This window comes from Somniosus microcephalus, chromosome 9 (assembly GCF_052327205.1).
Source record: "Somniosus microcephalus isolate GS21.2 chromosome 9, FLI_Smic_1.0, whole genome shotgun sequence".
Classification (NCBI taxonomy): Eukaryota; Metazoa; Chordata; class Chondrichthyes; order Squaliformes; family Somniosidae; genus Somniosus; species Somniosus microcephalus.
The window spans coordinates 125,095,663-125,109,691 of record NC_140995.1 but is presented as its reverse complement, the minus strand read 5'-3'; the positions used below and the strand labels follow the sequence as shown (position 1 = coordinate 125,109,691).

The 14,029-nt window shown below is 51.2% G+C and overlaps 1 protein-coding gene across 15 annotated transcripts in view; it reads left to right on the top strand.

Annotated features, from left to right (window-relative positions):
* akap7 (A kinase (PRKA) anchor protein 7) overlaps nt 1-14,029 on the top strand; it is a 209,997-nt gene that overhangs the window by 33,456 nt on the left and 162,512 nt on the right. For all 15 annotated transcript variants that reach the window (XR_015079540.1, XR_015079539.1, XR_015079538.1 and 12 more), the window contains exon 3: nt 8,134-8,273. Coding sequence is in view for 9 of the 15 variants with exons in the window: in XM_085997133.1 (XP_085853259.1) it covers nt 8,134-8,273 (140 nt within the window). In the remaining 6 variants the exon portion in view is untranslated. The remainder of the gene's footprint in view (nt 1-8,133; nt 8,274-14,029) is intronic.

Here is a 14,029-nt window from a genome sequence, read left to right as displayed (position 1 = left end):
GACAGCAGAACCAGGTCATCTGCATAGAGGGGGAATTTAACCTTGGATTCATATAGGGTGAGGCCGGGTGCTGTAGATTGTTCAAGTAGTTTTGCCAATTCATTTATGTAAATATTAGAGTGTCGGTGAGATGGGCGAGCCCTGCGTCACCCCCCGCCCCTGTGGGAAGTATTTTGTTTGTTTGTCTCCAATTTTAACTGCACATTTGTTGTTTGTATACATTGATTTAATTACATCATATGTTTTTCCCCCTACCCCGCTTTCGATAAGTTTCAGGAATAAACCGTCGTGCCAGATGGAATCGAAAGCCTTCTGGAAATCTATAAAGCATGCGTAGATTTTGCTTTTGTTTTGATGAACGTGTTTGTCAATTAGGGTCTGTAGGGTGAAGATATGATCTGATGTTCTATAGTTTGGCAGGAATCCAATTTGGCTTTTACTCAAGACATTGTGCTCCTCAAGGAAGTTTGTAAGTCTTTTGTTTATGATACTGCAGAATACCTTCCCCAGGTTACTGTTTACACAGATGCCTCGATAGTTATTTGGGTCAACTTTGTCCCCACTTTTGTATATAGGCGTTATGAGTCCTTTGTTCCAGATATCAGGGAAGTAACCGACACTCAGAACCAAGTTGAAGAGTTTTAGGATAGCCAGTTTCATTTTATCGTCTGTGTGTTTAATCATCTCGCTTAGTATGCCGTCTGCACCGCAAGCTTTTCCTGGTCGCAGGTCCTTGAGTTTTTCAAATAGTTCTTTTTCTGTTATTATGGAGTCTAGCGGGTTTTGGTTATCTTTTATGGCCATTTCGAGCTTTTCCAGTTTTTTTGCATATTTGGTGTTGCTCTGGCCTTAGTGTGTTTTTCTGGTATTTTTCAAAGTGGTTTTCCCATGTGTCTCCATTTTGAATGGCCAATTCGTCGTGTTGTTTTTTGTGTAATGTATTCCAGTTGTCCCAGAAACAATTGGAATCAATGGATTCCTCAATGGAGCTGAGTGTATTCTTAATATACTGCTCTTTTTTGGTTCTGAGTGTGTTTCTGTATTGTTAGTGTCTGACAATAAGTAAGGTGTAATTCCTTGTTTTCTGGCTGTCTGTGTTTTTGGTTTGATTTTTTTCTAAGTTTTTTCCTCATGTAATGGCAATCTGGGTCAAACCATTTTTCATAGTTTTTTGTTTTGGGTTTGTTCTTGCGAGCTTTCAAGTTTGGCCTTGTTGCCAAATTATCAAAAATATTGTTTAGGTTATTCACTGCCCGGTTTACGCCTTCTTTATTGTGAGTGTATATGTTATCCAGAAAGGTGTCCAAGAGAGCTTGAGTTGATTGATTGCTAATTGCTTTCTGGTATTTTTCCGTGCTGTTTTTGGCCCATCTGTACGATTTTTTGGTGTTGTACAGCTTACTGGGTTGTGTTTCTGTGTTGGTTGTTTCTGTCTTTAAGATACATAGTAATTTGACTGTGGTCTGACAGTGTTGTTTGTGGTTTGACTGTGAATGCTCTGAAAGAGGATGGGTCCAAATCCGTAATCATATAGTCTACGGTGCTACAGCCAAGAGGTGAGCAATAGGTCGATCTTCCTAGGAGGTCTCCCATGAACCTACCATTGACAATGTACAGACCCAGGCTTCGACAGAGCTGCAGGAGCTGTTTTCCGTTGGTATTTGTCTGCTTGTCGCAGTTATGCCTGTATGGAAGGGAAGGGATATCAAAGTGGTTATTCCCGAATATGTAGTTGTTCCCCTGATTATTGGTGAAGTCTGGTTCTTCGCCAGTTCTTGAATTGAGGTTACCACAGATCAACACGTTCCCCTGGGCCTGGAATTGGATAATCTCCCTCTCAATGTTGGAGAAGGTGTCCTCTTTAAAGTACGGGGATTCCATTGGGGGGATATAGAGTGCGCAAATGAAAACATCTTGGGGGTTAGAGATAATCCCCCTCTCAATTTTGAGCCACATGTGGTTTTCGCCCTTTTTAATAAATTTGATGCAATTCTTAAGCTCTGTTTTAAACCAAATCAGTATGCCTCTGCCTTGGGTTACTCCTGGCAATTTATTGGAGGGGACCACCAGCTCTGTGTACCCTTGGGGACGGCCAGTGTGTCCTTCTCCTCTGTACCAAGTTTCCTGTAAAATGATAATATCCAGATCTTTAGTTTCATCTATGAACTCTGGGGTCCTACTCTTCACGTCGAGCACCGAAGAGCGTAGACCTTGGATATTCCAGGTCGAAATATATAAGGATTTCATGTTAAGTTTGATCTTTTACTATGATAGGTTAAGGAATGATATGTGTTTGTCGTGTCTAAATGGGGGAAAAAAAGATCATCTCAATTGTCTATAAATGCTAATACTACTTGGTTACAATTCTTTCTAGTAATTAGTCCTTGATTTTTTTTTTCCTTTTCTGATCCATAAGGCGGAAGTAGATACTGTTGCACGTCTGCTTAGTGTCTCTTAATGGATTGTCTCTGCCTGAGGTATTGCGTACACCCTGTGCATCTCTCCCTCTGTCTGACTGGGAGCGGTCCTGTTCCCCTGTAGGACAGGAGTGGTGCAGGTCTGATGTTGTTGTGCATGGGGATCCTCTCTGGTCCCGGTTGGTGTGGTGGTGGTCTCTGTAGTAGTCCTGGTATGTACCCCGCTGATCTCTGGTGGCCGGGGGGGGGGGGGGTCCTCCTGGAGTCTGGGTATGGACCCGATTAAAAGCGACGTCCTTCAGGGCTTTAGCAAAGATCGGTATTCGTTTCCTGTGGATGTGGACGCGGTCGTGAAGACATTCCACATCGAGGGTGGGGTGTTGGGCCAGGTGCACGTTGTGTTTTAATTCACAGTCTCTTGCTATGCTGGCATTTATCTCATGAATTGTGTTGTTGTTAAAGTCTGTTCTCGGCAATATTGTGGAAACAGTGATTCTAGTGTTTGGACATGTATTGCTTGCCTTCTCAATCACTGCTCTGAGCGATGTTGCTACCCCTTTCTGCTGGGCCTTTAGGTCATTTGTGCCCGTGTGTATTATGTGTTGGGGGGAGCCTAATCGGGTTTTGGTCAGCCATTCCAGGGCTCTGTCTGTTGTTGGGCACCGGATCTTTTTTTACTATATGTCTAGGGAAGAGCTTTTTCTCCCATAGAAATTTCCCATTTGAGTCTGAGTATTACGATGTCAGCCTTGTTGGTGTTTACTGTCTGGTGGCTTTCGCCTGGACTCATAGGGTGTGTGTTGGACTGGGGTAGTCGTGTCTGGTGTGTGCGCTCCTCTTGTGAGCGGCTCGCTTGTGGTTCCACGGTGGTGGAAGACTGAGCTTCAGTATGCTGGTCGGTCTGTGTGGCACCCCTTGTATTGTGTGTCTGCTGCTGTTGCTCAGTGTGGGAGAGCAGCTGTTCAGTCGGGCTCTGTATTGTCTTATCTCTAGCCTCTGGCTGCTGGTCTAATGGTGCTATCTCTCCTCTATGGCTCTCTTTGTTTTCCTGCAGCTCTTTCACCTGATTCCCAAGTCGATTCAGCTCTCTCCTGTATCTCTCCCTCTCTTGCTTTTGTTCGTGTTTCAGTTTAAGGACCTCCTCTCTAAGTTTAACCAGCTCTGTCTCTAACTGGTTAAATTTATCCTTTAGTTGTATCTGGCTGTGTGATCCCGGGGTATGTGGTCGGCGCTGGAGGGCTCACTCACTTCCTGGCTAGGCTGCTCTTCTCCTGGTGAGCTGGAAGTGGTAGGGGGAGTATGTGTGGCTTCCTCCCTGGTAATTACGCTGGGGTTAGTCAGCTGTATCATGTGGCTGTGGGGCCCCGGGGTGAGTGTCTGGTTAGAACTGTGTGGCTCGGTCACCTCCTGACCAGGCTGATTTACTCCTGGTGAGTTGTCAATGGTGGGGGGAGTGCGAGTCGCTTTTCCCCTGTTAGCCACTCTGGGGCTGTTCCTTCCTCTCTCAGTTATTTCTTTCAGTGTCTTGAAGGCCGTTTCAAAGTCGTCGAGATTGCCTTGCACCAATATTGTTCTGTTATCGTACATGTTGACAGTCGTGGTTGCACTGTCCGGGTCCCCTGGTTTCTTAATTTTCAGTTTGGACCCATTAGCGGTTCTTTCCTGCTTAACCCTGGTATAGTGTGATCTTATTGCTGTGATCCAAGCCGCTGACTGATCTGAATAAAAAATGAGATTACACTTTTTCCCAGTGCTGTACCAGTCAGCAAAAAGAGTTTCTGGTTTTTCTCTCAGCTGCTTCTGCTTGATTGATTTTTTAGCATTTTTTTTGGTGTTGGGGGGAATCTGGAAGAGGTTGCTCTCAGTGTGCCTCGGGAGCTGCTGTGGCTCCTCTGATTCGCTCATTATTGGTAGTGTAGAGGTAGAAAGTATTGTTGACCTTAGAATATGCTTTTCTGGGGCCCCGGGTTTGGTGTTTCCCTCTCCCTGCTCGTGACCTTTCCCAGTCCCTGGACTCGCTCGCTCTCCAGGCCCTCCCCAGGCCCCGTACTCACTGTCCTGGCCTGCGTCTGGGATTTGCCGTTTCCTGGTGTCTCCCGGCTGCTCCCCTCCCCCTCGGAGGTCTCTGGGCCTCTGTCTTGGCCAGGCTCCTCGGGCCTTTCCCTGGCTTCAGGCTCCCTCCCCAGGACCCGTACTCACTGTCTGCGTCTGGGAGCCGCTGCCTCACGGTGCCTTCGGGCTGCTCCCCTCTCCCTCAGAGGTCTCCAGGCCTCTGTCTCGGCCCGGCTCCTCTGGCCTTTCCCTGGTTTACGGTCCTGTGTTCCGGCCGCCGTTCAGGAGTCGCGCTCCGCTTTCCTGCTGCTGTGGCCCCCGTGCGGCCGCTGTTGAGTCGCCGCTCTCCTGCTGCTGTGGCCCCGTGCGGCCTCCGTTGAGTCGCCGCTCCGACTGCGGCTGTGGCCCCATGCGGCCTCCGTTGAGTCACCGCGCTCCGACTGCTGCTGTGGCCCCGTGCGGCCTCCGTTGAGTCACCGCGCTCCGACTGCTGCTGTGGCCCCGTGCGGCCTCCGTTGAGTCGCCGCTCTCCTGCTGCTGTGGCCCCGTGCGGCGTCCGTTGAGTCGCCGCTCCGACTGCGGCTGTGGCCCCGTGCGGCCTCCGTTGAGTCACCGCGCTCCGACTGCTGCTGTGGCCCCGTGCGGCCTCCACTGAGTCACCGCGCTCCGACTGCGGCTGTGGCCCTGTGCGGCCTCCGTTGAGTCACTGCGCTCCGACTGCTGCTGTGGCCCCGTGCGGCCTCCGTTGAGTCACCGCGCTCCGACTGCTGCTGTGGCCCCGTGTGGCCGCTGTTCGGATTCGTCTTTCGTCTGTATATTCCTCTCCTGTCTTTTTGCTTTGGCTTTTCTTTATGTTTTCTAGTTTCTTTCCTCTTTTTTTTCTTTTTTTCGGGTCCCGTCTTTGGCGCTCTTTTTTTCCGGGCTTCTTTTCCTTTTCTTTCTGTGCTTAAACTAAGTTAAACTAACCTTAAACTTAAACTAGATTAAACTAAACTAAACTGAACTAACTTAGCTAGAATTTATACTTCTTAAAACTTGAAATGTAACTTTTTTCCCCCACTTTAGACACTAAAAAACATTAAAACTCAGCTCATCTTTCGTGCGACCTCCCTGTACCCAGTGTCTCTCTCCCTCCCCCCTTCTCCTCCCCCCCCTTCTCCTCCCCCCCCTTCTCCTCCCCCCCTTCTCCTCCCCCCCTTCTCCTCCCCCCCCCCTTCTCCTCCCCCCTTCTCCTCCCCCCCCTTCTCCTCCCCCCCTTCTCCTCTCCCCCCTTCTCCTCTCCCCCCTTCTCCTCCCCCCCTTCTCCTCCCCCCCTTCTCCTCCCCCCCTTCTCCTCCCCCCCTTCTCCTCCCCCCCCTTCTCCTCCCCCCCTTCTCCTCCCCCCCTTCTCCTCCCCCCCCTTCTCCTCCCCCCCTTCTCCTCCCCCCTTTCTCCTCCCCCCCTTTCTCCTCCCCCCCTTCTCCTCCCCCCCTTCTCCTCCCCCCCTTCTCCTCCTCCCCCCTTCTCCTCCCCCCTTCTCCTCCCCCCTTCTCCTCCCCCCTTCTCCTCCCCCCCTTCTCCTCCCCCCCTTCTCCTCCCCCCCTTCTCCCCCCCCCCTTCTCCCCCCCCCCCTTCTCCCCCCCCCTTCTCCCCCCCCCTTCTCCTCCTCCCCCCTTCTCCTCCTCCCCCTTCTCCTCCCCCCCTTCTCCCCCCCCCTTCTCTCCCCCCCTTCTCCTCCCCCCCTTCTCCTCCCCCCCTTCTCCTCCCCCCCTTCTCCTCCCCCCCTTCTTCCTCCCCCCCCTTCTTCCTCCCCCCCCTTCTTCCTCCCCCCCCCCTTCCCCCCCCTTCTTCCCCCCCCTTCTTCCCCCCCTTCTTCCCCCCCCTTCTTCCCCCCCCTTCTTCCCCCCCCTTCTTCCCCCCCCTTCTTCCCCCCCCCTTCTTCCCCCCCCTTCTTCCCCCCCCTTCTTCCCCCCCCTTCTTCCCCCCCCTTCTTCCCCCCCCTTCTTCCCCCCCCTTCTTCCCCCCCCCTCTTCCCCCCCTTCTTCCCCCCCCTTCTTTTTCCCCCCTTCTTCTCCCCCCCCTTCTTTCCCCCCCCTTCCCCCCTTCCCTTCCCCACTCCCTTCCCTTCCCCCACCCCCCTCCCTTCCCCACCGCCCCCCCCCCCGCACACCCCGGAAAAATTAGTATCCCCGCGCCGGACATTGAGTGGTAGCGCCCCAAGAGGGCGCTGAGAGTCAATATTGCGGCGTTATGTGCCGCTGCGGCACGTCGTGACGCGGTATTTCGGGCCTTCCTCCCCTTCTTCAAGGGGAGGGGCCTTGTGCAGCGCAACCTGGGCCCAGCTGGGCCCCCGGGGATCGGGAGTGCAGGCAAAAGAGCCGGGCTCTTGGAGTGCAGCCAGCGCTCTGCGCGCGGCGGGGCGGTGGCGTTTCAGGAGGTCTGGGACGGGAGCGCAGGCAGGTGCTGGCAGGCGGCCAGCAACAAAAATGACCGTCCCGCACTTCGCCTTTAAATTGCGCCTCCCTGGCCGCAGGTAGGCCCCCCTGACTCCTTCGGACATAACTTTTGGCGGTAAGTCAGGGGGCGCTCCCGAAGATCGTGAGCGGGGCGCTGTGCACGCCAATGACGTCATCGCCAGCGGCGCAGCGCCGCAGGGCGCTACTGGTTAGCGCCACCACTAACCTCCCGCTGAATTTTGTGGGAGGCGTGGACAGTGCCGCGCCCGGGTGCTAGTTGCTTTGCTTCCCGTTAGCGCCCTCTTAAGGTGCTAACGGGCGGCGCAACCAACCAAATTTTTCCCCCTATATCTCCTCGTTTTATTTTTAATGCAGTTAACTCATTACTAATCTCATCATCCAATGTCATCTCCAGCTGTTCTATCTCCCTAGTAAATACTGAAGCAAAGTAATTATTTAATATCTCTGCCATCTCTCTATTGCTGCCTGACTCAGTCAAAAGATTGCATCTCTGACACTGCAGTTGTCCCTCAGAACTGAGGGATTATGTGCTCAAGTCTCGGAAGTGGGACTTGAATCCACAACCTTCTGACTCGCAGGCAAGTTTGCTACCACTGAGCCAAGGCTTACACCGCAATTAACTAATTTTATATTAGGAATAGCATTATGTTCAAGTCTTGTTTGGTTGGTGTGGGGTGTTGGTGAAGTAATTTATTTGAATTGAATATTTAGAGAGTGTAGATATAGATTATGAGAAGAATCACATGGCGATGAATTAAATGTGGAAGATTGTATAAATTAATTTTGTGTGAAGATAGAATAATTTGATTATCTAATTTTTGAACAGTAAATTTAAGAGAATAAAATCCTGTTTTGTAATTTTAAAAAGTTAAAAATGGCACCCCTTTCTCCCACTTCCCCTTCTTTCCACCTTCTCCTACCCCAAGTTGTTTCAATGTTTCGCTCACCCAACCAAAACCACGGTGTTAAAGAGAAAATGCTTTTGTTCCCAATGGCTTATTTTGTTTACTATAGTTCCTGGACCCCATGTCATAGATGCACTTGTGACATTACTCAAATTCAGTTCCATAGTACCCAAGCAGATCCTGTTTTGTATCCTCTATGGGATAGTTTGCGATTTAGTGGACTAGGATTTAAATACATATAATTGAGTTTGATACTAACATGTTTTGAGAACATATTTGTATTTTCTTTGTTGTTTTTTTCAGTCAGTACAGCCCCTGAAAAGAATTCAAAGAAAATGAGAAAGCGAACCTTTGGTGGTGAGAATGATGAAGATGCAGGTCAAAAAAAGAAGAAAAAGGCTCATCCAAATTACTTTGTATCTATCCCAATAACAAACCCAAAGGTACATCATTTTATATTATATTATAAATTAAATTTGTTACAAAAGATGTGTAAGAAGTCTAAACTCATTAACTCACCAATCCGAGCTATTCACGTGTTATCATGTTCCAACCTATCGAGTTGCGAAAGGGTGCCGATCTGTTTGCCCATTCCACTTTCTCCAACAGGGCCTAATTTGTAAACAAGCTCTGATCGTTAACTTGGACTATTTTCTAAAGAGCTCAAATAAATACATTCAGAAAAGAACAGCTGATAATGACCACATCATCTTGTAATGGATCGATATCAGAGGTAGACTCGCATATGGCATTTTCTGAACTTTGGGATTGGCCACATGATCCACAATGATCTGTTCCGGTCGTGCACATTCCTGTATTCCTAGGAATTCATTCATCTCCAGTTCTACCATCAGACAACTATTGCTCAGTGGATTTTCCTTAATTTTTGCTTGTCATTTCTTTTGTGTTCTCCTCGGGGATAAGAATGTTAAACGATCACATTAAAATGCTACCATTAACTGCAGTTTGAAATTATTAGCAGAATTTCCTGAGTTGTTAATTTTACAACATTTTGAATACCAAACCTTTATGGGTGACATTTTTGACCAGTTTCTGAGCTATTTTAATGTAGTGAACATGTTACAAAAAAAAAAACCTTTCCAGCCTGTTGTACTCGTCATTTTGATTCACTCATGCAGCACAGTGGACAAAATAGTATTGATCGAAAGAGATTAATGGACATACTCTGGTTTTGAGCATAATTTACATGTTGCAGTAACTGAGAGCATGTATTTAAATTTATCACAAACAAGATAATGTGTTGCACTTTCGCATCGAACTTTTTTTTATCAGTACCTTCTTTCCCACCTCAATCGTGGCCCAGAATTTGCTGGAGCGGGACATCTCACAGCATGTCCCATTTGTTAGATTTTTTTTCCTCACCCTGCAGTTTGAACATTTTTTGTGCTGCATATTGCTGGAAGTGCAAGTTGATAATGGAGTATCTGGGACCTTGGTGAATGGAGTATCTGGGACCTTGGTGAATGATGGGACCAACAGTCTATCTCTTTAACCAATGAATTTAAGGATAGAGAAAGAAACAGAGGAACAACTGAGAAGGAAATGGGGTGAATTAGAGTCAGATTAGATACAGAAAGAGAAATAAAGAGAGGGAAAGAAAGATTGCATTAAGAAAGAGAAAAGAAAGAGACAGAAAGGAAAAGTAAGAGTTTTAAACCTCTAGGAACATTTTACTACCTGCAGGAGTGAGCATCTACAGTTTCAGTTGTCCCCTTTCTGGGCCTCCGAGGTTGAGTGGCATTGCAGGAATATTAACCTCCTCAGTAAAAGGGTCCTTGCATTGTTAAATACCAGCCCTAACTTTTTGTGGCAAGTTTAATTTGTATTTACGGCACAATTCCAGTAATTTCTTAAAACTCGAGAGATTGACGGTGTGGTAAACCACTGTTTGTATTCCACTGTGTACATGCCTGCACATGCCTCGGCTGACTCCTCCCACGAGTCCAGGTATAAAGGTGACTGCTCCACAGTCCCTCTGTATTCTGGACCGGTCGACCACTCGAGGCACACCTTCATTCTCTTGTTAATAAAAGCCTGTTAGTTACTCGCTTAATCTCAGTCTTTTGAGTTATTGATAGCACATCAATTTTATTAACAAGACTTTATAATGGAGAAGATCCTCACACCAGCATGCCTGGACTTAGATCATCGGGAGGCGGACTCATCCACCAAGTTTACTCACTGGCTTAGGTGTTTTGAAAAATTCCTGATTGCCTCCGCTGCAACGGTCAAATCGGACGAGGACAAACTGGATGTCCTGACCTCCAAAGTGAACCACCGAGTGTACTCGGTCATCCAGGACGCGACCTCGTACGCGGATGCTATCAAGCTCCTCAAGGACCAGTACACGCGCCCAGTGAACGAGGTGTACGCTAGGCACCTCCTGGGGAGTCGTAAACAACAACCTGGGGAATCGACCGAGGAATACCTTCAGGCACTGTCTGTGCTTGGCCGGGCCTGTGGTTGTAAGGATGTAAAGGCCGCCGTGTACACAGAGGAACTTATCCGGGACGCTTTTGTAGCGGGCCACAGGTCCAATTACACCCGACAGCGACTGTTGGAGCAGAGTGACCTCGACCTCAACAAGGCCTCTGAACTCGCACTATCATTGGACGCAGCCTACCGGGGCATGGATGCCTACTCCTCTGCACCGTGGACGCCGCGGGGAACGACAGCCTGGGACACGGTAGGACCGTCTCATAGCGCCGTGCCACCCCAGCCACATCCCAGCAACGGCCCAACTACCGCAGCAGTGTCCCAAGGCCAGACAGCAGTGTCCCAAGGCCAGAAATGCTACTTCTGTGGCCAGGCCAAACACCCCAGAGCGCGCTGCCTGGCGAAAAATGCGATCTGCTCGGGCTGCGGGAAGAAGGGACACTACGCCAGCGTCTGCAGAGCCAAAGCCACCCCGAACCCCAGCAGCGCCGCGTGCGGGCCGCCATCTTGGGCCTCCCCAGCCATGTGCGAACCACTGGAACAGCAGCCATTTTGGACGCCTCCAGCCACATGGGGATCATGGACGCCGCCATCTTGGACGACAGCCGGGACACAACAGGCCCCCAACACCGCCTCATCTGATACCCGCAGCGACACACCGACCCCTACGCTGGCCTCCGTTACGCTGGACCAACTGGCCCGGTCCACAATGGACATTAAGGTAAATGGTCACGAAACAATCTGCCTTTTTGACTCTGGGAGCACGGAGAGCTTCATCCACCCCGACACGGTGCGGCGTTGCTCTCTCCCAGTCCTGCCTGCGCACCAGCGGATTTCTATGGCCTCCGAGTCCCAGTCGGCAGACATTGGCGGCTACTGCGTGGTGACACTCGTAGTAGACGGGACTGTGTACTATAATTTTAAACTTCTGGTCCTGCCCCACCTCTGCGCTGCCGTTCTACTGGGGTTAGATTTTCAGTGCCACCTTAAAAGTGTTACGATGGCGTACGGTGGACCCCCTCCCCCCACTCACAGTCCGCAGCCAGCAGCTTCAAAATTGCCCGCCGCGCACCAGGTGCAACCTCTCCACACTCAGAGTCACCCCCCACTGTTTGCTAACCTCACCCCCGACTGTAAGCCCATCGCACAAAGAGCAGGCGATACAGTGCCGGGGACAGGGTTTTCATTAAAACCGAAGTGGAGCGGCTCCTGAAGGAGGGGATTATTGAGGGCAGCACCAGCCCCTGGCGAGCCCAGGTTGTGGTCGTTAAGACCGGCGAGAAGCAGCGCCTGGTCATCGACTACAGCCAGACAATAAATCGCTACACCCCGCTGGACGCTTACCCACTCCCCCGCATAGCTGATACGGTCAACCAGATCGCGCAGTACCGCGTCTTCTCGACCATTGACCTGAAATCAGCGTACCACCAGCTCCCTATCCGCCCTGAGGACCGCCAGTATACTGCCTTTGAGGCAAACGGCCGCCTCTATCACTTCCTTAGGGTTCCCTTTGGCGTCACCAACGGGGTCTCCGTCTTCCAAAGGGAGATGGACCGGATGGTCAATCAAAATGCGTTGCAGGCCACTTTCCCATATCTGGACAATGTGACCATCTGCGGCCATGACTTGCAGGACCATGACGCAAACCTCGAAAAATTCCTCCGCACCGCCCAACTCCTGAACCTGACGTATAACAAGGAGAAGTGCATATTCCGCACAACCCGCCTCGCCATCCTTGGCTGTGTTGTGGAACACGGAGTCATCGGTCCCGACCGGATGCGTCCCCTTATGGAACTCCCACTGCCTCAAGGCCCTGAAGAGGTGCCTAGGGTTTTTCTCCTATTACGCCCAGTGGGTCCCCTACTATGCGGACAAGGCCCGTCCGCTGATCAAGTCCACCTCTTTTCCCTTGACGGCAGAGGCCCACTTAGCCTTCCACCGTATCAAGGAAGACATTGCCAAAGCCACCATGCACGCAGTGGACGAATCCATCCCCTTCCAGGTGGAAAGCGACGCGTCCGACTTTGCCCTGGCCGCTACCCTTAATCAGGCGGGGAGACCCGTGGCCTTCTTTTCACGAACCCTCCAGGGCCCGGAGACCAGACACTCCGCTGTTGAGAAGGAGGCCCAGGCTATTGTGGAGGCCGTGCGTCATTGGAGGCACTACCTGGCCGGAAAACGATTTACCCTGCTCACTGACCAGCGTTCAGTTGCTTTTATGTTTAACAACAAGCAGAGGGGCAAAATCAAAAACGACAAGATCTTGAGGTGGAGAATCGAACTTTCCACCTACAATTACGAGATCTTGTACCGACCCGGGAAGCTCAATGAACCCCCGGATGCTCTATCGCGTGGCACCTGCGCCAGCGCGCAGATCGATAGACTGCGGGCCCTCCACAATGACCTCTGCCACCCGGGGGGTCACCAGGTTCTTCCACTTCATCAAGGCCCGCAACCTGCCTTACTCCATTGAGGAGGTCAGGACCATGACCAGGAACTGCCAAGTCTGCGCTGAGTGCAAACCGCACTTTTATAGACCAGACAGGGCTCACCTGATAAAAGCCACTCGCCCCTTTGAGCGCCTGAGCGTCGATTTTAAAGGGCCTCTCCCCTCCTCCGACCGCAATGTGTACTTCCTCAACATTATTGATGAGTACTCCCGTTTCCCGTTCGTCATCCCCTGCCCGGACGTGACCAGTGCCACGGCCATTAAATGTCTGAACGACCTCTTCACCCTGTTCGGTTTCCCCAGCTATATCCATAGCGACCGGGGCTCATCGTTTATGAGCGACGAACTCCGCCAGTACCTGCTCGCTAGGATTATTGTCACAAGCAGGACCACCAGTTACAACCCCCGGGGGAACGGACAGGTGGAAAGAGAGAATGCGACAGTTTGGAAGGCCGCCCTGCTAGCCTTAAAGTCTAGGGGCCTTCCGACCTCCCGCTGGCAGGATGTGCTCCCCGATGCGCTCCACTCTATTCGGTCACTGCACTGCCACTAACACCACCCCTCATGAGAAAATGTTTGTCTTCCCAAGGAAGTCCACATCGGGGACATTGCTACCGCCATGGCTGACGTCCCCAGGGCCGGTCCTACTGAGAAGACACGTGAGGACCCATAAAACGGACCCTCTGGTCGAGAGGGTCGACCTCCTCCACGCCAACCCCCAGTATGCTTACATTGCGTACCCGGACGGGCGGGAGGACACAGTCTCCATACGAGACCTCGCACCCTCGGGGGCCGCAGTAACCCACAACCCACTACCACCCCCCCCCCCCCCCACGATCCAATATCCAGCCCCAGCAGACGGCAGGCCTGGTCCCCGCGACCCGCTCGACACCCACGAGGACTACACACCAGTGCCCCAGCCTACGCGGGACTCGACGCCGGAAGCTTCACTATCCCTGCCGTCGCCACGTCGATCACAGCGGCAGACAAGACCTCCGGAGAGACTACAATACACTAACTTTTAATACACTTCACCCTGCTGGACTCATTTTTAAACAAGGGGTGAATGTGGTAAACCACTGTTTGTATTCCACTGTGTACATGCCTGTACATGCCTCGGCTGACTCCTCCCACGAGTCCAGGTATAAAGGTGACTGCTCCACAGTCCCTCTGTATTCTGGACCGGTCGACCACTCGAGGCACACCTTCATTCTCTTGTTAATAAAAGCCTGTTAGTTACTCGCTTAATCTCAGTCTTTTGAGTTATTGATAGCGCATCAGACGGCGAGCTCC